Source organism: Coregonus clupeaformis, unplaced genomic scaffold, assembly GCF_020615455.1.
Source record: "Coregonus clupeaformis isolate EN_2021a unplaced genomic scaffold, ASM2061545v1 scaf0266, whole genome shotgun sequence".
NCBI lineage: Eukaryota > Metazoa > Chordata > Actinopteri > Salmoniformes > Salmonidae > Coregonus > Coregonus clupeaformis.
This window is the reverse complement of record NW_025533721.1, coordinates 393,107-419,572: the sequence shown is the minus strand read 5'-3', so window position 1 is coordinate 419,572 and position 26,466 is coordinate 393,107. Positions and strand designations below refer to the sequence as shown.

General features: G+C 39.0%; 4 protein-coding genes across 5 annotated transcripts in view; 2 read left to right on the top strand and 2 right to left on the bottom strand.

Moving 5' to 3' along the window:
• Positions 1-2,028: 2,028 nt before the first annotated feature.
• Positions 2,029-4,677, top strand: LOC121573321 (hatching enzyme 1.2). Its single transcript, XM_041885202.1, has 9 exons — positions 2,029-2,139; positions 2,243-2,282; positions 2,442-2,519; positions 2,608-2,760; positions 2,884-3,001; positions 3,169-3,347; positions 3,744-3,825; positions 3,988-4,112; positions 4,391-4,677. The coding sequence occupies exons 1-9, from the start codon at positions 2,071-2,073 to the stop codon at positions 4,408-4,410; spliced, it is 864 nt and encodes a 287-aa protein (XP_041741136.1). The 5' UTR covers positions 2,029-2,070; the 3' UTR covers positions 4,411-4,677.
• An 11,834-nt stretch (positions 4,678-16,511) lies between these two features.
• On the top strand, positions 16,512-19,919 carry LOC121573322 (low choriolytic enzyme). The gene is made up of 10 exons (XM_041885203.1): positions 16,512-16,600; positions 16,709-16,799; positions 17,815-17,821; positions 17,923-17,997; positions 18,094-18,240; positions 18,359-18,476; positions 18,743-18,921; positions 19,231-19,312; positions 19,492-19,616; positions 19,828-19,919. Coding segments are annotated over exons 2-10 (813 nt in total). The 5' UTR covers positions 16,512-16,600; positions 16,709-16,721; the 3' UTR covers positions 19,830-19,919.
• Positions 19,754-21,670, bottom strand: LOC121573323 (FAS-associated death domain protein-like). Its single transcript, XM_041885204.1, has 2 exons — positions 21,332-21,670; positions 19,754-20,891 (listed from the first exon to the last, which is right to left on the bottom strand). The coding sequence occupies exons 1-2, from the start codon at positions 21,624-21,626 to the stop codon at positions 20,602-20,604; spliced, it is 585 nt and encodes a 194-aa protein (XP_041741138.1). The 5' UTR covers positions 21,627-21,670; the 3' UTR covers positions 19,754-20,601.
• A 2,916-nt stretch (positions 21,671-24,586) lies between these two features.
• The window catches only part of LOC121573324 (anoctamin-1-like), a 58,662-nt gene continuing 56,782 nt past the window's right edge, over positions 24,587-26,466 (bottom strand). For both annotated transcript variants that reach the window (XM_041885205.2, XM_041885206.2), the window contains one exon: positions 24,587-26,312. In XM_041885205.2, the coding sequence (XP_041741139.2) occupies positions 26,100-26,312 (213 nt within the window). In that variant the 3' untranslated portion in view covers positions 24,587-26,099. The remainder of the gene's footprint in view (positions 26,313-26,466) is intronic.

Below are 26,466 nucleotides of genomic sequence, written 5' to 3'. Positions count from 1 at the left end.
TGTATTTTCTCCCCTTTTTAACATTAAGTCAGAATAGAAATTGACAACAGATTAACTATTTAAAAATACAACATTAACATAGGGTCTCATGGTCCCATTTTGTGTCTTTCTTGTTAAGCATTTCCCCATCCTGGAATCTAAGACCTCATGGGAATATCTGGGAGAGAAGAGGAATATATGACAATTTATCATAGACACTCTAGCTACACATAACTCTACTATCCTCATTATCATGATTTATACAATTTAGGCTTAGCTTGTTATGTTATCTACTGCTAGCTAATAATAATAATAGCTAGCTAGTGTTTAACATTACTTGCTAACACTAATAGCTAGCTACCACAGATTAAAGTGGTTAGCTAGTTATCACAATTTTTGCTAATACACTAGCTAGTAAGTTAGTATTAAAATTGTTACCACTAGTGTACTGTAGTGCTGAGTGATTAACCAACATGTTGGTTATTTTTCGTTTTTTAAACAACTAATTGACTGACATGGGTTACATTTCTTTCTGTGAGCTTCATCTGATGTAGAGATAAATCAGATGAAGCCTGAACTGTGCGATGTAGTAGGGAGTTGTCGTTTCCATTTAAGTCATAATGCCAGAGAAGACAGTGTTTGGAGGATATAGTTGAAATGCTTTTTCCGATGGTCACCTGAGTGTTTGGAGAATGTGGGTTGGAGTTGGGGAGGGATGTTGTGAAGGGGTTGAGGAGGAACACTGCCCATCCATTTGACAAATGTACAACTATGTTATGAACATAGAAAAAGCTTTAAATATGCATTTTGTTGACTATTACTTTATGTAAAGTTAAGTTAATTTTTTAGATTTTATAGTATATTTATATTTTATTTTTAATGTATCTTCTATCTTTTATTTTATCTTTAATGTATATTTTTTGTACAAAAAATAATGTAAAGTCATGTAAAATCATGTAAAGTCTCTGAGTTTTTTCTGGATGAGTTTCTTCATGTGGGTGTGCAATGAAACCACAATGATGTGCAATTAACTGAAGATATTTTAAAATACTTTTTTTGCTGTCTCTCACATGGTAGAGGTTTGATATGATGACAACATAATGTACAATATTTCTTTCCTTCTGTGTTTTTAACATTAAAACTCCCATGGCCAGATTGAATACCTTTGCAAGTGTGTGCTCAAACCTAAAATCTGCAAACATTATGCAACAGTTTTCACAAAGACAATACAGGAACAAAGCAAAACATTAAGGGTAGTATTTCAACATTGATTTCATAACATAAACCACCTTTCGAGAGTTTGCATAACAGTCTCAACCTGCCAAATGCCATCTGCATCTGTCATGTCTGCATAACGTTCACTGATACCTATGTAACCTCCTAACTGGACTGCAATAGAGTTTGAATATGGTGTTACTGACCAAGTTCTCAAGTGACCATATAATGAGACCCCATTATTGGTTCTTGAAAACGTATATGGCTGCATAGGATCAAAATATACTACAAAATATTTGTAATCACATACAAGGCTCTTCATGGCATGGCTCCCTTTACTGCTTTAAAACTACATCCCCACCAGCATCCTCAGAAACTCTGGCTCTTCTGTCCATGTCCAAATATCAGACATGGGGCATATGGACTGCCCACCTGAGAAATATCAGTCAGGCTACTATTCTGTCCTCTTAAAAGTAATTTTTCTTTAGTGAAAATAAATCTCATTACTGTGTGACCTGAGTGTTCTTATTCCTTTATGCAAGCTCTCATTTAGTTGTTTCCAATATTTTAGTTCAATGGCATCCTTCCGTTATAGTGCAGTTGTATAGTATTTATCTTATTAATTACCCATGACATATAAGCGTGTGCAAGATTATCACTGACTGGACATCACAAAACCACATTCCCAAGATTTGAGAAACTTTTTTTTTTTAACATATTGAAGCAAGACTTTGGTTGAATTGGTTAACATCTGCTGTGCTTTTGCAATTTACCAATATACTGAGAGACCACAGCATCTGTCAGCCTACAGTATATAAACTGCGGGTCTATCATGTTCACAACAGACTGATCCTGGGCATCCTGCAGTCATTCACCATGGCACCCGTCTTCGTGCTGACTGTTTTCATCGCTGTTCTCTGCTCAGTTCAGGGCCGATCTACATGGGTAAGGGTCTATCTGAGACTATTGGGAAAAAGCTTTGCATGATGCTGAATTATGTGACTTTTAAACAAATTTGAACATATTTCCTTCTGCTATTGCCATACAGAAAGCTTCATTTGAAAGGAGTGAAGATTACATGGAAATTGGTATGCTCATCGTGTCTTTATAAGCATTGTATCATGTCATCTAAACCTGGTTTTATTAATCATTCATTGTTATAATGTAAATTACATATATTATCTTATTATTATATTAGTTATTAAGGACACAGTTGCATTTAAGATCATTTTTATCCCATTCTACAGACAGCACCAGAACCAACAGCATTGAGGAGGATGAATTTTCTGCTTCAACGCTCATTGAGAAGGCCAACAAAAATCTTGGTAAGGCAGTCTGTATGTTCCTACTCTATATTTAATGACATCAAGAATGAAAAACAGATAATAACCTTCACTTGGTGTTGTTTTCTAGGACAAAGACTTGATGAGCCACTAGTCATGTTTGGGGACATCGCAGTAAATACTGGGTTCATGAACGCTGACCCCTGCACAGCTCGTGGCTGCAAGTGGCAGAAGTCCTCTGATGGGAACGTTTATGTGCCCTTTGTGATCTCTAATCAATACTGTAAGTATTTTGTTCTCTGAAATGAGTTTATGCTGAGCCTAATGGTTTGGTTTTACTATATTATATGAGTCTGTGTGCACGTGTGTATTGAGTTTCGGACTTTCTTATCGCTCCATTGAGCAGCGGCCCGGGAGAGGTCCGTAATTGAAGGTAGCCTGCAAACCTTTGCTGCATCAACCTGCATCCGATTCTTTCCCCGAACCAATCAGAGGGACTTTGTGGACATCCAGTCTCAATCAGGGTATGACCACTGCACATTACATTGCTAGGCCTGTTATACTTGTCTTCTGCCACTCTTATTTACTTAGTATTTACTTGACTATATACTTTACTGTTATTGCTACATACAAATAATACTCTATCGCTTTTAGAAATGACCTTGTCTTCCGTATACACCCTTGTTTGCAGCTGTTTCTCGTATATTGGACGCCGGGGCAATGGCCAGGTGGTGTCTCTTAGTAGGAACGGATGTGTCTTTCTGTCTGTGGTGCAGCATGAACTGCTGCACGCCTTGGGCTTCAACCACGAGCAAACACGCAGTGACCGTGATAGCAATGTTCAGATCCTGACTCAGAACATTATTCCTGGTTAGTGCTTTCTACGTCCATGGATGCTGGCTTTAAAATATATATATCTTGAAACAATTTCATAGGGAAATAATAAATACTATTGTGTACAACATATGTAAATATTATTCCTGCCCATTTTGAGTAAGAAATCTTAGTAACACTTTAATAATATTAATGGAAAAGCTTGATTAAACTATTTATAGTGTACTACTATTTGATTATAATAATAATACATTAGTATTTAATTATTTGTAAACATGTAGAAACATTGACAAGGATTTGTAAGCATTATAAGCTTTACAATTAATAAGCATTTATAACATTCATAATCTGTAAAGCATTTCTTTATAAGCTTACTCATGAAAGTTATTATAATGTGTAAGAAAATTATTTATCATACATTTTCCATCCTAGGAATGGAATTCAATTTCAGAAAGATCGACACGATTAACTTGGGTACTCCATATGACTATAATTCTGTCATGCACTACTCAAGGTAAGTTGAGGGAATTAATATAAAGGTTTTCTTTACTACAATAACAGCTGTAATGTTACATAAAATAAGATACATCATTTTCCCTTTCATAGTCTACTCATGTCATCCTCTAATTTCAATTGATGGCGTGAGAGCTTTCTGCCCTATGTTGTCTGGTTCCAGGTTTGCCTTCTCCAGGAACACACAGCCCACCATTCTTCCAATCCCTGACAATAATGCAGTTATTGGCAGAGCAACTCAGATGAGCCCGATTGATATTCTGCGGATCAATCGTCTCTACAACTGCAGTAAGTGCTATTTTAAGAAGACCTGTTTATCATAACTGTGAAGAATAAAAGTTGTGATTATTGTACCTGCCTGTAAGCTTCACCCCATCGTCGCTCAATCAATTAGAAATATTTGGGAATATAGTATTTGAATTGAACGTAGTAATATTCAGTTTTTATACTGTTATAAATGGGTGTACAGCTTATTTTTTTAAAGCCTTGAGCACCATCAACTCAAAAGGCAGTAATACAGTATGTTAATTCTAATTATATTTTCTCTTTCCCTTCTCTTTTATTAGCGGGACAGCCGTTGGAGTGATTTGATAAGTGCGATGGTAGAGCGTCTGCTGAGGATTGTAACTGCAGTTATAGCTTGCTTTTCGACTTTTGAACATGAACTCAACAAATGATATGTAATGCTGAAAGAATGAATTGAGATGCAGATAACCATTTTTTGTGCAAGTATATCTTTACGTCTGTATATCAGATCGGACATAGCTTATCATAGATAGAACATTGGTATGGCAAAGCAAAGTACTGTAGACTACTGAAGCATTATCACAATAAACATGTGTAATAAGGTGTATTTGATAGAACGCTCTATGTTTGTTTTGGTTTATGTTGATTTTTCTGATTGCAAATGGTACATTGATGGTGATTATCATATAACGTGCACAGGTGTCCAATTGGTTTAGTGAGTAAAACTAAAACCTTTTGTATTTTAACAAGTCTATCTCACCAAAGCCTACAGTAATAACACACGTCCCAACTCCCACACGCACAGAAAATCCTTTATTATACAGGATAAAGGAAATTTAACTTTGCATTTTGGAAGTCTGAAACAACGACATGAGGGAGCACATTCAATGATAGTAGCCTATTTATTTTTTCGGTAACACTTTACGACAAGGTTCCATTTCTAAAGGGTTTATAATGACGTTATTAAGGATTGTTTAATCATTTGTAAAGGCATTATAGACCATTAATAAACGGTTATATCGCATCGGTCAAAATAGTGCAATAACTAGTGAGTTTTTGCCAAATAGTGAGCCAATATTTACCTCCAGTTATTAACCATTTATAAATGCACTTACAAATGCTTATAAGATTAACCCTTATGTATCATCATGCAACCTTATTTTCAATAGTTGCACAGTTGAACAATAGCTATTTTCTCACTTTTGGGTGTGATGTATTGGTGCTCTGTCCCAGGAAGAGAAGAGGTTGGTTTTAATGATGTGTCTTGACCCACCTTTGAAACCCTGATGCCCTGGCCAAAGTAGTATCCAGGATATTATTCAATCATCATTCCTAGTATATTACCCCTTACCAGATTATATCAACACACATAATACCTTCGGTTGGTGAAACAGTGGAGGAGCTATCATCTCACAACGTTGAATGTTTTGGTCTTCATACCCACTATTCATTGACTGAATATGTTTAACAACGTGTTGAATCATCTCTCATGTATGTAGTGATGATTACCCAACACTGCCTATAAATACAGTATGTCTAAGCTCTGAGGGAACTCTCAAATCATTTATAAATTATTTACCCACATGTATACAGTAACTGCTAAAAGTATACCTTATTTTAAAGTGACAGACCAACAAACATTTATAACTGAGTTATCAACATTTATAACTGCTAAAAGTATACCGTATTTTAAAGTGACAGACCTATGAACATTTATAACTGAGTTATCAACATTTATAGCTGATAAAATTATACCTTATTTTAAAGTGGCAATCCACTGACCATTAATGTTACAGGAGGGGGTCGCAGTTCCGGAGTGACCCACTAGGTGTCATCCTCCAACAACCTTAGGCACCTCCTCACTCACAGTCGGGACTAATCATCATCCTATTGGTGTCACCTGTGTCTATCTGTTCACCTGCGTATTTATGCCCTCACTTCCCTGTGTTCCCTTGCTCAGTTTTCTCTGCTAGTTTCTTGATGTCAAGCAGTACGAATCAGTGTCTGATCATGAGACGGAAGTACAGGTACATGAGAAGTGTTCTCCCTGTTTCATTGTTGTTTTCAGTCATAGTTAGTAGTTCGTATTTTTGCTGTCAGACTGTTTTTGGAGACCAATTTGCTCCACCTTTATTTTTCATGATAAGTCCGTTATTTTGTATCCTGGCTTTGGGACCACAAGGAAAGATCCTTGTTTCACCATCTTTGCCTACTGCCTACTGTCTATCCTGCACCGCACCTGGGTCACACCTCACACCAACCCTTACACATTAACAAATGAGTTAGCAATATTTGTAACTTCAAAAAATATACCTGAAAAGAAAGTGGAAAACTTCTGGCAATTTATGAATGAGTTGCAAATATTTATAACGGCATATAATCTCCTCAAATATGCAATACACAGAAAGAACAAAATGTAATTTAATAGAAGGATACATTGGGATTTTTTGTTGATTGCAGTGTCTCAAAATCTGTAGCCTATCATTGGTATACTATGACTAAAATGTATAGGCTACAGATTAGTAACCCATGTTACATCAGATAAACAGGGGTTGTATTTTCTCCCCTTTTTAACATTCCCCATCAGATAAACAGGGGTTGTATTTTCTCCCCTTTTTAACATTCCCCATCAGATAAACAGGGGTTGTATTTTCTCCCCTTTTTAACATTCCCCATCAGATAAACAGGGGTTGTATTTTCTCCCATTTTTAACATTCCCCATCAGATAAACAGGGGTTGTATTTTCTCCCCTTTTTAACATTCCCCATCAGATAAACAGGGGTTGTATTTTCTCCCCTTTTTAACATTCCCCATCAGATAAACAGGGGTTGTATTTTCTCCCCCTTTTTAACATTCCCCATCAGATAAACAGGGGTTGTATTTTCTCCCCTTTTTTAACATTCCCCATCAGATAAACAGGGGTTGTATTTTCTCCCCTTTTTAACATTCCCCATCAGATAAACAGGGGTTGTATTTTCTCCCCTTTTTAACATTAAGTCAGAATAGAAATTGACAACAGATTAACTATTTAAAAATACAACATTAACATAGGGTCTCATGGTCCCATTTTGTGTCTTTCTTGTTAAGCATTTCCCCATCCTGGAATCTAAGACCTTATGGGAATATCTGGGAGAGAAGAGGAATATATGACAATTTATCATAGACACTCTAGCTACACATAACTCTACTATCCTCATTATAATGATTTATACAATTTAGGCTTAGCTTGTTATGTTATCTACTGCTAGCTAATAATAATAATAGCTAGCTAGTGTTTAACATGACTTGCTAACACTAATAGCTAGCTACCACAGATTAAAGGGGTTAGCTAGTTATCACAATTTTTGCTAATACACTAGCTAGTAAGTTAGTATTAAAATTGTTACCACTAGTGTACTGTAGTGCTGAGTGATTAACCAACATGTTGGTTATTTTTCGTTTTTTAAACAACTAATTGACTGACATGGGTTACATTTCTTTCTGTGAGCTTCATCTGATGTAGAGATAAATCAGATGAAGCCTGAACTGTGCGATGTAGTAGCGAGTTGTAGTTTCCATTTAAGTCATAATGCCAGAGAAGACAGTGTTTGGAGGATATAGTTGCACGGGTGTTGTTAGGCCTGAGACAAAGTCGAGTGCCGGCCAACCGTGCCAATATATCCTCCAAACACCGGCTTTGAGGGCAGTATCACTTTATACAACAGGTTACCAACATGTTCAAATAATGATTGACATATTTTCATTAAAAACTTTATTTGTATTAATTTATTCATACTATTTCATCCTTCCACAAGATATAGTCCCGACACAAATCTAGGGTTGCTACCCAAACCAGCTGGTCGTTCGTTCTATTGGTTCCGTTGCCAGAGACACGACCCAGTCGTTCAGTCTTTTTGTTCTATATTGATGGACGCGACCCAGTCGTTCGTTCTAAATATTCCATTGCCATACTGGCTGGCAACGTTCTTATCCCTTGCTTGCGAGCTAGCCAATTATGGCTAACTTACAGTCACGTCAAAAGCCAGAATAACAGCAAAGTAGCTGCATTTGCATTTGTTAAAGCTGTTTTCTAGTGACATTTATTTGGATACATCCATAAAAATGAGCTAATGAGGCGCAATTTTGCCTGGAATAGAAAATGTGCTCACTTCAGAGGAGCTAGCCAACAACACAGCTAACACAATCACTTCAAATTGAAGCTGGAAAGACTGAAACTAGCTGCATTTCGTTTCCTTTTATATTTTTTCAATTTACATTTCTTTGTATATATATCCATAAAAATGATGCCAGCTGATTCATGATTTAGACTGGCTGAGAAACACTGCCTTCCTGTCTCTCGTCCCAACATGTTCAATACTATGGGACAGCTGGAGCTGGTATTTGAATATTGAAACAATGTTGCAAATGTCGGAGCAACAGACAAGGTTTATACAAATCTCTGCTGTTGAAAACTAAATGTTAATCTAAAAGAAATGTGAGATAATGTCTAGATGCTTTTTATAGTGGAGATCAAGTTTATAAATTGCTTTGCTGGGCTGATGAGAAAGTGGATTGCACAGTCAGATGGAACAGAGTAAATAGGCATGTTAACGTCATAGATTTAGCCCGTGGTAACTTGTGGAATAGACACTGGCTATAATACGGTTTTAACCAATCAGCATTCAAAGTTTAGCACAGAAAACGCGGTAATTAACTACAATGACCATAATTCATTGCACGCCCACTTAAACTTGTCTGGTCTTTGCGGAGCAGACACAGAGACTGAGAGAAGAAAGAACATGTGATTGAGAGGGATAGAAAGGAGTTGCTTCCTGAGCCTGAAAATGCCTGATCTAAGTGATTGATAGTTGGTATTCAGCAGTCATATAAGTATGCCTTATTTACTTTGAAGAACTACAAAAATTATGATTTTGTCAGACAGCATAGGCAGCAGCTCTATAGAGATGCGATGACTTGGAATGAAATAATAAAGTAATCAAATAAAAGAAGTAAAGTAATGTCAATAAATTATGGTTAATAAATGATAAGCAGTAATGGCAGTCACTACCATCATGGGACTTGTATTAATTGTTTTATTTTAATTTATCTAAAAAAAGAACAAAAACCTGAATCGAAAACCCTGATTCATTTTTTAAATAATTGAACCGAAACCGAACCGACCTCAAAAAGCACTCATTGTTCAGCACTAGTGTGCTGACAAATGATGCAAGCTAGCTTGAAGTGAAATGAAAAAAATAACTTGTTTCAAAAAATTCTAAAAAATAAATAACGGAAAAGTGGTGCGTGCACATGTATTCACCCCCTTTGCTATGAAGCCTCTAAATAAGATCTGGTGCAACCAATTACCTTCAGAAGTCACATAATTAGTTAAATAAAGTCCACCTGTGTGCAATCTGTGTCACATGACCTCAGTATATATACACCTGTTCTGAAAGGCCCCAGAGTTTGCAACACCACTAAGCAAGGGGAACCACCAAGCAAGCGGCACCATGAAGACCAAGGAGCTCTCCAAACAGGTCAGGGACAAAGTTGTGGAGAAGTACAGATCAGGGTTGGGTTATAAAAAAATATCTGAAACTTTGAACATCCCACGGAGCACCATTAAATCCATTATTAAAAAATTGAAAGAATATGGCACCACAACAAACCTGCCAAGATAGGGCCGCCCACCAAAACTCACAGACCAGGCAAGGAGGGCATTAATCAGAGAGGCAACAAAGAGACCAAAGATAACCCTGAAGGAGCTGCAAAGCTCCACAGCGGAGATTGGAGTATCTGTCCATAGGACCACTTTAAGCCGTATACTCCACAGAGCTGGGCTTTACGGAAGAGTGGCCAGAAAAAAGCCATTGCTTAAAGAAAAAAATAAGCAACCACGTTTGGTGTTCGCCAAAAGGCATGTGGGAGACTCCCCAAACATATGGAAGAAGGTACTCTGGTCAGATAAGACTAAAATTGAGCTTTTTGGCCATCAAGGAAAACGCTATGTCTGGCGCAAACCCAACACCTCTCATCACCCCGAGAACACCATCCCCACAGTGAAGCACGGTGTGGCAGCATCATGCTGTGGGGATATTTTTCATCGGCAGGGACTGGGAAACTGGTCAGAATTGAAAGAATGATGGATGGCGCTAAATACAGGGAAATTCTAAAAAGGAAACCTGTTTAAGTCTTCCAGAGATTTGAAACAGGGATGGAGGTTCACCTTCTAGCAGGACAATGACCCTAAGCATACTGCTAAAGCAACAGTTGAGTGGTTTAAGGGGAAACATTTAAATGTCTTGGAATGGCCTAGTCAAAGCCCAGACCTCTGAATCTGTGGTATGACTTAAAGATTGCTGTACACCAGCGGAACCCATCCAACTTGAAGGAGCTGGAGCAGTTTTGCCTTGAAGAATGGGCAAAAATCCCAGTGGCTAGATGTGCCAAGCTTATATAGACATACCCCAAGATACTTGCAGCTGTAATTGCTGCAAAAGCAGGCTCTACAAAGTATTGACTTTGGGGGGGTGAATAGTTATGCACACAAGTTTTCAGTTTTTTTTGTCTTATTTCTTGTTTGTTTCACAATAAAAACACATTTTGCTTCTTCAAAGTGGTAGGCATGTTGTGTAAATCAAATGATACAAACCCCCAAAAAATCCATTTTAATTCCAGGTTGTTAGGCAACAAAATAGGAAAAATACCAAGGGCGGTGAATACTTTCGCAAGCCACTGTACCAGCTACCTAGCTAGCTAACTATATCATGCCAAAGATGACCTCATGCTAAATCGTCTAGCAGAATTCCTATATTAAAAAATACATTTTAGGTTTTACATACAGTTGAAGTCGGAAGTTTACATACACCTTAGCCAAATACATTTAAACTCAGTTTTTCACAATTCCTGACATTTGATCCTAGTAAAAATTCCCTGTCTTAGGTCAGTTAGGATCACCACTTTATTTTAAGAATGTGAAATGGCAGAATAATAGTAGAGAGAATTATTTATTTAAGCTTTTATTTCTTTCATCACATTCCCAGTGGGTCAGAAGTTTACATACACTCAATTAGTATTTGGTAGCATTGCCTTTAAATTGTTTAACTTGGGTCAAACGTTTCGGGTAGCCTTCCACAAGCTTCCCACGATAAGTTGGGTGAATTTTGGCCCATTCCTCCTGATAGAGCTGGTGTAACTGAGTCAGCTTTGTAGGCCTCCTTGCTCGCACACGCTTTTTCAGTTCTGCCCACACATTTTCTATAGGATTGAGGTCAGGGCTTTGTGATAGCCACTCCAATAAATTTTTACATTTACATTTTAGTCATTTAGCAGACGCTCTTATCCAGAGCGACTTACAGTTAGTGCATACATTTTTATTTGTATTTGTTTCATACTGGCCCCCCGTGGGAATACCTTGACTTTGTTGTCCTTAAGCCATTTTGCCACAACTTTGGAAGTATGCTTGTGGTCATTGTCCATTTGGATGACTGATGTCTTGAGATGTTGCTTCAATATATCCACATAATTTTCCTTCCTCATGATGCCATCTATTTTGTGAAGTGCACCAGTCCCTCCTGCAGCAAAGCACCCCCACAGCATGATGCTGCCACCCCCGTGCTTCATGGTTGGGATGGTGTTCTTCGGCTTGCAACAACCCCCTTTTTCCTCCAAACATAATGATGGTCATTATGGCCAAACAGTTCTATTTTTGTTTCATCAGACCAGAAGACATTTCTCCAAAATGTACGATCTTTGTCCCCATGTGCAGTTGCAAACCGTAGTCTGGCTTTTTGTTGTTGGTTTTGGAGCAGTGGCTTCTTCCTTGCTGAGCGGCCTTTCAGGTTACGTCGATACAGGACTCGTCTTATTGTGGATATAGATACTTTTGTACCTGTTTCCTCTGGCATCTTCACAAGGTCCTTTGCTGTTGTTCTGGGATTGATTTGCACTTTTTGCACCAAAGTACGCTCATCTCTAGGAGACAGAACGTGTCTCCTTCCTGAGCGGTATGACGGCTGCGTGGTCCCATGGTGTTTATACTTTGTCGTAGCCGGCCGCGACCGGGAGACCCATGGGGCGGCGCATAATTGGCCCTGCGTCGTCCAGGGTAGGGGAGGGAATGTAGAGTTGGTAGAGCATGGTGTTTGCAACGCCAGGGTTGTGGGTTCAATTCCCATGGGGGGCCAGTATGAAAAATAAAATAATGTATGCACTCACTAACTGTAAGTCGCTCTGGATAAGAGCGTCTGCTAAATGACTAAAATGTACTATTGTTTGCACAGATGAACGTGGTACCTTCAGGCGTTTGGAAATTGCTCACAAGGATGAACAAGACTTGTGGATGTGTACAATTTCTTTTCTGAGGTCTTGGCTGATTTCTTTTGATTTTCCCATGATGTCAAGCATTATTTTATTTTTGTTATACCCCCCCGTGGGAAATGAACCCACAACCCTGGCATTGCAACGCCATGCTCTACGAACTGAGCTACATCCCCTGCCGGCCATTCCCTCCCCTACCCGAGACGACGCTGGGCCAATTGTGCGCCGCCCCATGGGTCTATCAGAAGCTTCTAAAGCCATGATGTCATTTTCTGGAATTTTCCAAGCTGTTTAAAGTCACAGTCAACTTAGTGTATGTAAACTTCTGACCCACTGAAATTGTGATACAGTGAATTATAAGTGAAATAATCTGTCTGTAAACAATTGTTGGAAAAATTACTTGTGTCATGCACAAAGTAGATGTCCTAACCGACTTTCCAAAACTATAGTTTGTTAAGAAGAAATTTGTGGAGTGGTTGAAAAACAAGTTTAAATGACTCCAACCTAAGTGTATGTGAACTTCAGACTTCAACTGTAATGCTAGCTAGCTTACGTTTCCCAGCTAGCTAGGTAGTTTCTTTCGCACAATCTAATCTCAGACTGTATGCATTGTTGCCAACTCCTCAGTAAGGAAAGTAGCTATTGGCTGTCCTAAAAGTCGCTAGATGTCGCTAAATGACGTCATCACCTAATTTGCACAATTGGCCATGTGCATGTAATTGTGATGGACGCTGTAGGAGAGAGGAATAACGTTGTGGGAGAGACAAAAAGTGATTAAAAAACACCCTACATTTACATCCCACCCTGAATGTAAGCCAGGGCGGGATCAGCCAGCGGCGGCTTCCCGCATGCGTGATTCATTTGCAGTCTGGACACGGAGTGGTGAACATCTCCTGCTCTGACTGCAGCTGGGAGGGACTGCTGCGCCAGGACTGGGCCGCCCGTGAGTGCTTTGGGACGGGGGTAACAAAGCACCCGCTGCTCGTTGAGAAGAGTAAGAACGATACGTGTTTTCACGTCAGTCGCCAAAAGTCTCCAATAACACCAGAAAAAGTCGCTAGATTTGTCGCTAATTGTTTTTTTTTAAATGTGTCGCTAGAGGGGTCTGAAAACTCGCTAAATATAGCGACAAAGTCACCAAGTTGGCAACACTGAATGGCCTTTGCACACTTCTGCAGTGTTGCCAACTCCTCAGTAAGGAAAGTAGCTATTGGCTGTCCTAAAAGTCGCTAGTAGTCGCTAAATGACGTCATCACCTAATTTGCCTAATTGGCCATGTGCATGTAATTGTGATGGATGCTGTAGGAGAGAGGAATAACTTTGTGGGAGAGACAAAAGTGAGTAAAAAACACCCTAAATATGTTTAGAACTACAAATGAACTTTCTTCTGTCGATTCTTGTTTTTTAAAAATGTTTTACATTTACATCCCACCCTGAATGTAAACCAGGGCGGGATCAGCCAGCGGCGGCTTCCCACATGCGTCATTCAGTTGCAGTCTGGGCGCGGAGGGGTGAACATCTCTTGCTCTGACTGCAGCTGGGAGGGACTGCTGCGCCAGGACTGGGCCGCCCGTGAGTGCTTTGGGACGGGGGTAACAAAGCATCCGCTGCTCGTTGAGAAGAGTAAGAACGATACGTGCTTTCACGTCAGAGTCTCCAAAAGTCTCCAATAACACCAGAAAAAGTCGCTAGATTTGTCGCTAGTCGCTTTTTTGAAAATGTGTCGCTAGAGGGATCTGAATACTCGCTAAATATAGCGACACTGCGACTTCTGTCCATCCTTTCCCGACACACTGTCACATGATGTCAGTGTCAACACAAAATTCTGCCCACGTTCCAGGTAATCTTTATTTCAAGAGTGTTTCACAGATTGGTAGATCTCACAAATTTGGGAGAATTTCTCAGAAACTAGCAAACCACACCAATAATATGGCTTGAAATCTTCAGATGAAGCCTTCATTCCTGGAATAAATAAGTGTTCCAATGCATCTTCAGAGTTTGAAACGTGGGGCAAGACACATCATGGGAGTTGACCATTGGTCTGAAAACCAACCATTTCTGTTCCTGTGACAGAGCAACAATGCATCACACAGCGAGAAAATAACTATTGTTCAACTGTGCAACCATTAAAAAATAAGGTTGCATGATGATACATAAGGGTTCAATATTATACGCATTTGTAAATGCATTTATAAATGGTTAATAGCTGGAGGTAAATAGTGGCTCACTATCTGGCAAGCACTGACTGGCTATCGCACTATTAATTAATGGTTTATAATGCATTTACAAATGATTTTAGATAACCGTTAATAACGGAATTACAAACCCTTTATAAACCCTGTACAAATGGAACCTTATTTTAAAGTGTTACCATTTTCTATCACTACTTAAGTCTATTTCTGAAAAACCTCTGATAATTGTGTTGGTTCACAATCTTATCCAGTCTGTTCTTGTTGCACACATTCAAATGACTAAACCAGGCCACCATAGAGAAAGAATGAGTATATAAACACAACAATAAGGAGATACAGCTACTTTCACAGCAGCAGATATAACATCAGAAGATTTCACAATGTGTTATTGTGGTCCCGTGTGGCTCAGTTGGTTTTACTAGCACTTGCAACACCATGGTTGTGGGTTGGATTCCCACAGGGGACCAGTGCAAATGAAAATGTATGCACTCACTACTGTAACTCGCTTTAGCGTCTGCTAAATTACTCAAATGTAAAAATGTTATTTGAGGGGCCTTTTGAAAATGTGTATTTCATTTTTAAATCCATCAATACATTTTAACACTTGTAACACACCTGTCACACCTCAATGTATAGCTACTATTTCTGAATATGAAAAAATGCAATGAATGAAAGCAGAAAGAAAATCTAACTTTAAATAAGAGGCTTCATTAATTGAATTACTTATATGCATCCTGAAAAGGTAGAATGACACACAGAGAAGGGCACACCTGTTTGGAAATCCTCAAGGTAAAACATATTTAGCCATGATATGATGTCATGGTACAAAATGTTTACATGCACACCTCACACACGTCATGTTTCACACACATTTCAAGGATTTCCTGCAGAATTCCCACCTGATGTGCAGCAACCTGGACTGTATGGGAGATCATATGGAATGACAGTGACAATGTAGCCTATTTATTTCTCATAGTGGTTGTGAAAGGGTTCCATAATAGCAAATCCCACAGACAGAAAATCCTTTATTATACAGGATAAAGGAAATGTAACGTTGTTCTGTTACTTTTTGCATTTTGGAAGTCTGAAACAATGACATGAGGGGAGGAGGTTACAATCATTGTAGCGGGAGAGACCAGTACAGTCAAGTATGGTAGCCTATTTGTTTTTCCTACTACTTAAGTCTATTTCTGAAAAACCTCTGATAATTGGGTCGGATGCCCCTCTATGACCTTGCTGGAAACATTTAACATTTTAGTCATTTAGCAGACACTCTTATCCAGAGCGAAACCTTTACAATCTTATCCAGTGTGTTCTTGCACACATTCAAATGACTAAATCAGGCCACCATAGAGAAAAATAAAGTTAACAACAATAAGGATATAGCAAGCTACTTCTAGCCCCATCCATAGGCCTACAGTATAAGACCTGTTATGAATTAGACAACATTTGATTACTCTACGTGCACAAGAGTAATGTGATATCTACAGTATATTGAATGAGAGAACACACTGACACATAATGGAGTGTATGGGCTGCCAACAAAGATTTCACCGCAGCAGATATTACATCAGAAGATTTCATAGTGTGTTATTTGAGGGGTCTTTTGGAGATTGCCAACATGTTGTGTATTTAAAAATAAGTTGATTTCTGTTCAATGAGAAAATGATGAAAAAGATCCATCAACAATGTTTTACGTTTTTATACACCTCAAAGTATAACTACTATTTCTGAATATGAGAAAAGCAATGAATGAAATTAGAAAAGGGAAATGGCACACAGAGAAGGGAACACCTGCTTTGATATCCTCAAGGTCGAACATAAGAACACAAAAAGTTTACATGCACACCTCACACATGTCATGTTTCACACCTGTTTCAAGGATTAGATTCCCACCTAATGTCCTGCACTGTCAGCATATTTTTGTACCCATATTCCCTTATTTGGGAATCCATTATCTACGTGTATATGCCTGAGGAAAGAATATAAAAAAGGACCCTAACTACTGCCATTTCACCCATTCCTTCTCGAAGCTCTGAGGTAAGGACTGTGCTCAATATTCATACTGTATATGTGTGAGCTTCAATGACTAACACTATGGCTGGTTTTAATGCTGGTTTTCCCTATGTGGTTGTATTTATCCTACAGTCCTTTTGCTGCCATGTTTGTGTTCAAGTTCACTGTGGGTCTCCTGGCCCTGATGCTGGTGTCCTCTGCCTGGGCTGAGGAACTGACTGAGGTGAGTGACACAGGATACGGAGCTACCATGCCATAAGATCGCTGCTTTGCTAAACTCAATCAAACAGTTAATGCAAATTCAAAGTAACACTGGGACCTACTGGGACCCCATTAACAGTGGGACCTTAAAAATACTTCACACAATAAATAGTGAGCTCCAAAAGTATTGGGACAGTGACACATGTTTTGTTGTTTTGGCTCTGTACTCTAGCACTTTGGATTTGAAATGATACAGTGACTATGAGGTTAACGTGCAGACTGTCAGCTTTAATTTTAGGGTATTTTCATCCATATTGGGTGAACCATTTAGAAATTACAGCACCTTTTGTACATAGTCCCCCCATTTTAGGGGACCAAACATGTATTATGTGTATTCACGTAGTAAAAAGTTAAGTATTTGGTCCCATATTCCTAGCACGCAATGACTACATCAAGTTTGTGACTCTAAAAATGTGTTGGATGCATTTGCTGTTTGTTTTGGTTGTGTTGCAGATTATTTTGTGCCCAATAGAAATTAATGGTAAATAATGTATTGTGTCATTTTGGAGACACTTTTATTGTAAATAAGAATAGAATATGTTTCTAAACACTTCTATATTAATATGGATGCTACCATGATTACCGATAATCCTGAATGAATCGTGAATAATTATGAGTGAGAAAGTTACAGACGCACAAATATCATACCCCCCCCCAAAAAAAATGCTAGACTCCCGTTATTGTAATGGTGAGAAGTTAGCATGTCTAATTAGCAGGTCATGGGGGTATAATATTTGTGATATGGATGAACATACCCTCAAATATAAGCTGACAGTCTGCACTTTAACCTCATAGTGATTGTATAATTTCAAATCCAAAATGCTGGAGTACAGAGCCAAAACAACAACAAATGTCCCAATACCTTTGGAGCTCAATGTATATTCATGTATTGTGTTCTTCATGAGTTCATATACTCTATATTAATTTTATATGCATTCTCCTTTGTCATTGTTTGTATTTGACATTGTCATCCAAAGTTTGAAGGTGAGAAAAAACTGTTTTGGCACTATCTCACATTACCAAGCATATAAATAATAAAAACAATGTTTTAGCAGACTTAATGGATCCAATGTTCTTTCTTACAGAGAATGTTGTGGAAGAAGACACCTCTGCTGAGCTCTCTGTTGGTGAGCTGCTGACCAGAGCCAACAGGGACCTCAGTAAGTTGGTTCAATGCTCAAGGAATAAAGAGCGTGCAGATTAATTATTTGGGACTAGCTCCCAGAGTAACCTGTTCTCCATGTTCTTTACTCAAGCACCCGAGGCCGATGAGCCTACTCTGATGGGTGACATTGCCATGCCCTCTGAGAAGAATGCTGACCCCTGCACCGCCACCTGGTGTCTGTGGCAAAAGTACAGTGATGGAAGAATCTGGGTGCCCTATGTTATTGCCAACCACTTCTGTAAGTGTTCACTTTTGTGTACATTTAATTTCATATGTTGAGATATTGTACAAGCGATACAATAATTTCACGACAATAATTTGATTATCTCTTGTTGTTAATTTGATCTCTACAACAGCATCTCGTGAGATAGCCATCATCCAGCGTGGTCTTGACTCCTTCGCCGAAACTACCTGCATCCGCTTCTTCCAGCGCCAGAATGAGAGGGACTATCTCAGCATTGAGTCTCGCAGCGGGTGAGCCTGAATTTAAATAACATCATTAAACAATTAGAATATCACATCAATACATATGTAATTGATTTTCCCTTTGAGGATCATAATCCATACAATAATTGTTTTTCCAAACCTGCACTATCAGGTGATCCCCACCACCTTTATCTCTTATGAACCCATTACCCTGAGGTTTCCTAAAACACTTACAATGAATTAGATGATTAGGGTAGGCCCTATTTCTGGCCTTGGATTGGTGCACCTTGACCCTCCTCTGCTCTTCTTCCCAGGTGCTACTCTTATGTTGGCCGTCAGGGTAATGCCCAGACTGTGTCTCTGGCCCGTCAGGGCTGCCTGTACCACAGCACCGTCCAGCATGAGCTCCTCCACGCCCTGGGCTTTAACCACGAGCAGACCCGCAGCGACCGTGACAACCACATCCATGTCTACTGGGAGAACATCATTGATGGTTTGATACCATGCGTTTATCCTGTTTCCCTTTAACTGACGTTCACTTTACATGTTAAGAGAGTGCCTCTATCTCTAACTGCTCATTCTAACCAAAGACAATGGATTTGTTCAGTTGTATATTTTGGGGGCTGCATAATACTTGTCAGCAAACCTGTTTTTTGTTTTTCAAGCTGTAGTGTAATCTATATATCTATAGTTGTTCATTTCTATTTAGTATTGTAACTGATCATTGATCTTGCTCATAAAGTAGGGTGCGACACAGCCTCTCAGCTCTATGAACATTTTGTCTTTAATCTGTTTATCCCAGACATGAAGTACAACTTCGACAAGATCGCCACCCTGAACCAAGGAACTCCCTATGACTACAACTCTGTCATGCAGTATGAGAGGTCAGCTATGTGATGTCTTTCTAATAATTGCAAACATTTCTGTAATGGACCCCTACTATACGTACATTTCCATCCATTCCTCAGTGCACTTTTATCCAGGCCAATATATACTGTGGCTTCAGCAGTGACATTGTTGAGTAGGCCTAAATTGTGTTGCATTGTGATTTGTGTGGTTACAGGTATGCCTTCTCCAAAAACAACCGCCCCACCATGGAGCCCATCCCCAACAACAATGTGTCTTTCGGCGAAGCCACTCAGATGAGCAAGAACGACATCGACAGGCTGAACAGGCTGTATGGCTGCTGTGAGTGCTGGCACACTGAACAATTTACAGTACTTAGGTTTGGATGATTCAATCTAGGCCAAGGCTGCTCTTCCCCAGAGCTAATATAGCTGTAATATATCTAGAGCTTAATAACTGTGAGAATTGTGACATTGAAGGTGGGAGAATATATCACAATGGACATAGCTTTATGTGTAGGATTAAATAATCACAAATTCTTTCTCCCCAATAGAAACAGTTGGATACCTGTGGTCTCACTTCCGATGGACTCAAGATCATTCCGCTGAAGGAGTAGAGTGACCTCTAGTGGTAGAACTATTAGAATGTAATTTGCCTCAAAACTTCAAGGCTGTGCAACCTCTAATAATCACAATAAATATATGATCAACTGAAATCAAAAGCTTAATCTGTGTTGATCCTCCCATTTCAATACAGTTCTCCAAATATGTGTCCATACAACATGCTTTACCCAACATAAGTATTCTAATGCTTTGAACAAGTATTACAGCAACTATGGAACATCTTGACAGTAACCCCAAACAAACATTTGTGGGTTTTGTTGAATTTGGAATGGCATGAATACAATCATAAACAAATCCCTTTTGTGTTTACTTCAACATTAAATAATTAGAAAATCATTTTTACCAGCTTGAGGGAAACAGACTTATTTTGAACAAAGTTTAACTAATCTCAACAGTGGATACATCAATTTCAAATTTGAATGCACATTATCTATACAATTTTATAATATCCATAGTTCAATCAAGTTTCTCCCAAATTCCTTTACAGTACGTAGTAGGAATGTATGTACCCAGAGTGCACTGGGCTACTCTCCATAAAATTATACTGGTCCATGAGTATACTGGTATACCAATATTGCCAACAAAGTGTGGTGATTTACTGAATCTTATAAAAGCACCAAACTCATTGTGAAAGCAATGAATAAATAATCCATTGAGTAAACAACAAAATAACAAAGGCCTAAGAAAAGATGATCGTCACACTTTCACTGTCCACCATTGGCTTTAAGTTGTTCAAGTTCTGTCTGTATCAGATCAGCAGTGTAGTTCTGATCACAGGAGCGAAGGGCCTTTATCAAAGTGTCTGTTTTGGCCTCAGCTTTGTGCATTTTCCGCCATTCCTTCAAAAGCTCCACCACTTGCTCCTCCAGGTCATTAGGGTGCTTCTGTGAGATATGGTCCAGTTTGGCCTCTGGCAAGCTAAGTTTACGGCCATATGCTCGCCACCTCCTTCCAAGGTTGTCAATGATCACTTTCGTTGCAATGTCAAGTTTTGCTGGGAAAAGAGAAGATGGAATGTAAATAAGTCCCCTACAAAAGTCATATTTCCAACACACTGCACTATATACAGTAGGCTATACATTCTCTGAGGCATACAGTTGCATTTCATGTTTTATATTTTCCCTCAGAGGAAATATTATATTTACATTGGCAAATGTTTACTGTATGGGAGATCATGTCAGAAAGATAGCAATCATGTTATATCTTTCATAGCAGTTGTGACAGGGTTCCCCAAATAACATGTAGCGATGATCTCTGATACATTCTTACATACATTCAACGAGACATAGGGCACTTCCTTCTGTAGAATGACTAAGCAACACCTCCCCTTTAACTGTTGAAACAGGCGTCACAGCCCCCCCCAAATGGCCTATACTATGGTATGTCAACATTTTGCCATCAATATTCAGGAGTGGGGATAACCACTTAATTTACCTTGCTCATCGTTAGGAAGAGAATTCGGTGACCCAGCATATTGACTTTCACTGTTGGTAATTTTGTCCGCAAGATCTAGGCGACCAATGTCTGTCAAAAGCGAAACTAGAAATTCTGTGTTGTCAGGTCCTAGTTTATTTCTTTCCTTTAGGACCGTGAAAAGTTCAAGGCCACTGGTAATCTTCTCGAGACGATTTTTTCCTATTTCTTTGAGACAAAGGAACTTCATTTTCTCCAATTGATCACCAACAAGTTCATCTGAAATCTTCAGCAAAACGCTGTTAAACGCGCTCATCTTGCCTGTAGTGAACCAAGTAACTACCGCACACACATACACGACAGCGCTTCTTCTTCTTTGGGATTTGGTTGGCGGATCGCATCCAACTTTTAAGGTACATACACCGCCACCTACTGTACTGGAGTGTGAGGCCAGGCACGGCCAAACTACATTAAATTCTCTTCGTTAGTCCTATTCCTCTTAGAAAGTGAAATAGATCCCTAGACACCACTTCCCTCCTCTTTCCTCCCCCCACTACACCACCCAAACCCATCCTGCTTCTCTAACCCTTTAACACAATCTCTCCCTATCTACGTCATACAATTCACAAAATAATCAACACATGCTCCACCGTTTCCTCCACTAAACACTCATCACACAGACCTATTTCATGTCTCCCGATCATCCACAACGTGGCATTCAAACCTGTATGCCCAAACCATAGTCTACTCCACACAACTTCCTCTCTCCTACATCCCATACTCCCCACCTCTTCCTTTACTGACCGATGCATGCAATAAAATTGCCTCCCCTTAGTAGTAGCATCCCACTCCCTTTGCCAAAGATCGAGCCCTTTTACCCGGATCAAGGACTTGACTTCCCTGCGGCCCAGAGGGACTTGAATATCTTTCCCCTCTCTCCACACAGCACTCTTAACTTTGAACTGTTCTGTGAAGGGAGTAGTACACAGCGTTGTACGAGATCTTCAGTTTCTTGGCAATTTCTCGCATGGAATAGCCTTCATTTCTCAGAACAAGAATAGACTGACGAGTTTCAGAAGAAAGTTATTTGTTTCTGGCCATTTTGAGCCTGTAATCGAACCCACAATTGCTGATGCTTCAGATACTCAACTAGTCTCAAGAAGGACAGTTTTATTGCTTCTTTAAATCAGCACAACAGTTTTCAGCTGTGCTAACATAATTGCAAAAGGGGTTTCTAATGATCAATTAGCCTTTTAAAATGATAAACTTGGATTAGCAAACTCAACATGCCATTGGAACACAGGACTGATGGTTTCTGATAATGGGCCTCTATATGTAGATATTCATTTTTTTTTTTACAATCAGTCATTTCCAGCTACAATAGCCATTTACTACATTAGCATTGTCTACACTGTATTTCTGATCAATTTGATGTTATTTTAATGGACATTTCTAAGTGACCCCAAACATTTGAACGGTAGTGTACACTTGGTTTCGGAAACAGCCACGGGGGAACATTCCCCAATGCAATTGGTGGCCCTATCTCACTCTCCCCCAGTCCATATTCTACCACCTTCTGCCCAATTGTCCACCCGTACGTCCCCTGCTTACCCCCTCCTCGCTCCAAACACACACACACACACACACACACACACACACACACACACACACACACGACAGCTCTTGCCAATGTTTCACTTTTGATTAACACTGGGGGCGCTTTTGTTCCATGTTCAGGGAGAAAACATTGTATTGTATTGCTAACAGTAGACATCAATTCTATAAAGAACACATGATACACATACACTTCTCATAACTTGTATTATTTTATTGTAATTGAAATATCCTAAAATCTTTACTTTAGGCTGACAAGAGACCTCTAGTGGAAATATAAGCCCTGTAGTACTATCCTAATCAAATATAGTTGTAATGTTGCTGTACAATTCAGGTAAATATTTAAACACCAAGTTTTTCTCTACTGCTCTAGTTAATCTATATCAAGATGAATATCAAGGACTGAAATATCCAAAGGATCAGTTGGGAATAAGATGCCACTAGATCAAAAGCAAGGTATTGTGGCTGCCATTCAGCATAGGCCTATAAGTCATACAGTGAACATACAATATTAAGTCGATTAGTAGTTGGAGAAAAAAATACAAGAACATGTCCTTGCATCAGAAATTAAAATATGAGGTGATGCAATATTCTGCAGTCCTAACAAATACATTTTAGACTATGTTAATGGACATCAGTTCTTTCTATAAGCAAAATGAAAGACATCTCATATAATCAGTATCAAAGTAGAAACACCAGGGTATGCATCCAGGAGTAATGTAATATTCCAAACATATTATATTGCAAGAGGTCGATGTTGATACACAAAATATACGTTTAAGACAGTTATATATCATAAGGTGAATGCACCAATTTGTAAGTCGCTCTGGAGAAGAGCGTCTGCTAAATGACGAAAATGTAAATGTAAATATATCCTACATATCATTGAAAATATAAAATATCATAATTGTTAATTGTGAAAAATGTCATTCCATTGAAGTGAAGTATCTACATTTTTTTCTGTTTGATCAGAAGTCTTATGTCACAAAAAAAGGACTAAATCAAAAGGTCTGTCACATTCCTAAACACAGACACATAATTACAGATGCTACTATATAAAAAACAGTTGTCACAAACAAGCAAAACAGGACATGGTACCACAAAGGATAGATTTTTTTTGTGTGCTTCATTTGTAAATATGGCCTTGGTTTGATCAAAAATAAAACAGTTTCTGTAAAAATACTTTTAATTATGTTGTTTTACTTGTGTTAAGAATTTTTTTATGAAAGTTTCTCCTAGACTGACCAGGTGAATCCAGGTGAAAGCAATGATCCCTTATTGATGTCACCTGTTAAATCCACTTCAATCAGTGTAGATGAATGGGAGTAGACAGGTTAAATAAAAAATGTTAAGCCTCGAGACAATTGAGACATGGATTGTTTATGCGTGCCATTCAGAGGGTGAACGGGCAAAACAATAGATTTAAGTGCCTTTGAACGGGGTATGGTAGTAAGTGCCAGGCGCACCGGCTTGAGTGTGTCAAGAACTGCAACGCTGCTGGGTTTTTCACGCTCAAAGTTTCCCGTGTGAATCAAGAATGGGCCACCACCCAAAGGACATCCAGCCAATTTGACACAACTGTGGGAAGCTTTGGAATCAACATGGGCCAGCAACCCTGTGGAACACTTTCGACACCTTGTAGAGTCCATATCCTGATGAATTGAGGCTATTCTGAGGGCAAAAGGGGGTGGAACTCAATATTAGGACGGTGTTCCTAATGTTTTGTAAACTGTGTATATTGATAGGATTCACTGTTGACTGGATATGCATTACAAAGTATATCGTTTACTTACAAATGATGTACAAAATGAGCTGACAAAATACCTTCTTCCTCTCCTTGAAATAGTTGTCTGTGCTTGGGATCCATTCAAATTTCAGTTAATCAGAAAATAAACTCCTTAAAAAGAATTTGTGCTTTGTTCTTATGAAACAAAAATGTAGGCCACTGTCCCCCTGTCTAAATGTTTGACAGAGCATTGTTAGAATTTTATTCACAACATTACTATTATAAAGTCTCTGTAACCAGGCTTCCATCCAACCTTTTTATGCCAGTAAAGTACATGTCCAAAAATGTCATGACAGGCCTGATGGAACCAGAAAAATGTTCAGTAAACTTTCCAAATGTCGACAAAACAAAATACGATAGACAAGGTGGGTTCTTTTTGTGTAAGTAAAATTAATTATGTGAGAAATATTGGTGGAATAACCATCATATCGAAGTAAACTTGGAGTCACGCGATGAAATCTTGTGTGATCCTGCCACTACGACTCGTCGGGAAAGCATGCAGTTTATTAGGCTACAGATTAAATCAATTATGATGAACTTTATATGGTGGTGAAAGTGCAAGGTGATGTCCCCCCCCACATTCTGAAATTGCATTTTTGTCCCCCCCAATTTTAACATTGTAATGTGATCCCAAACTAGACAACGGTGTGCTTTATGACCATGCGGACGCCTCCGAGCGGTCGGGTAGGCTGTTTGGAGTGTTTATTAGACTGGAAGTTTTTCAAATCATGTCCCCCCACTTCTAAAACCAAAGTTGCGCCTCTGATATAACACAACTTTTTTTTGTGAGAAAACCATCAGTAGAGTTGAAAATGTGATGGAAACCTTTAACTTGTAGGCAAAAAATTTTTTCGGTAGGTGGGAATTTAACCGCAAAGATGGAAATATCTCTGGTGGGAAAATGTGCATATTGTTTTTATGCAGATTTTAGAATATTCGCATGAAAATCTAAGCCAATTGGATGGAAACCTAGCTCATGATAGATATTAATTAGTATAATAACAAACAGGACATAAAAAACATGACATAAGGGAAAATTGGCATGGTAAACAGACAGAATGGCAAGCTCCTTTACCTGATCTCAGTGTCTTAAAAAGGCAAAAGTTACAAAATAAAAACATTAGCTAGCAAAATTGCATATTCAAAAAATATTTCCTGCATTGTATTATTCTTGTGCAAAAAAAAGCCCTCTGAGCCTTCTACCTGATACCTGGTTCACCAAAAAGATGGGCAATGACTTGCTACAAGTCAGAAGGGGTGCAAGTGCAGAAGCCTGCCAATAACTGCCTCCCTCTTTTCTTGAGTAGGCCGCTGTGTGTGTGGAGTGTCCAAGTCCAAGGTTTTTGACCAGACCAGATGAATGGGCAGATGGAGCCACCCACCAGGGCACTAGCAGTTAGAAGGTGTATGCGAAGCAGGGCGAGAGCGGGGCTGAAGAGGACTTTGGTTGGTGTGGTTGTCTCGGAGGAGCTTCTTGTCCTCTTCCTCCTTCATGAAGAGCTCCACCATGAGGAGCTTCTCCTTGTGGATCTGCAGACTGATGTCCTTGGGGATGTCTGGGATCAGCCAGTCAACAAAGTCACTCATCAGCATCACCACATTCTAGAAGGAGAAAAGATGGTACAGATTGTGGCATTTCTTTCACAATACCTTCAATAAAATTCCAAAAACAGTCATTCAAAAGGATATGACAAAATGCTTTCAGCATAAAAAGATTGAACCCTCAATGACTCATATGTTTGTTTTTGTGTAGGCA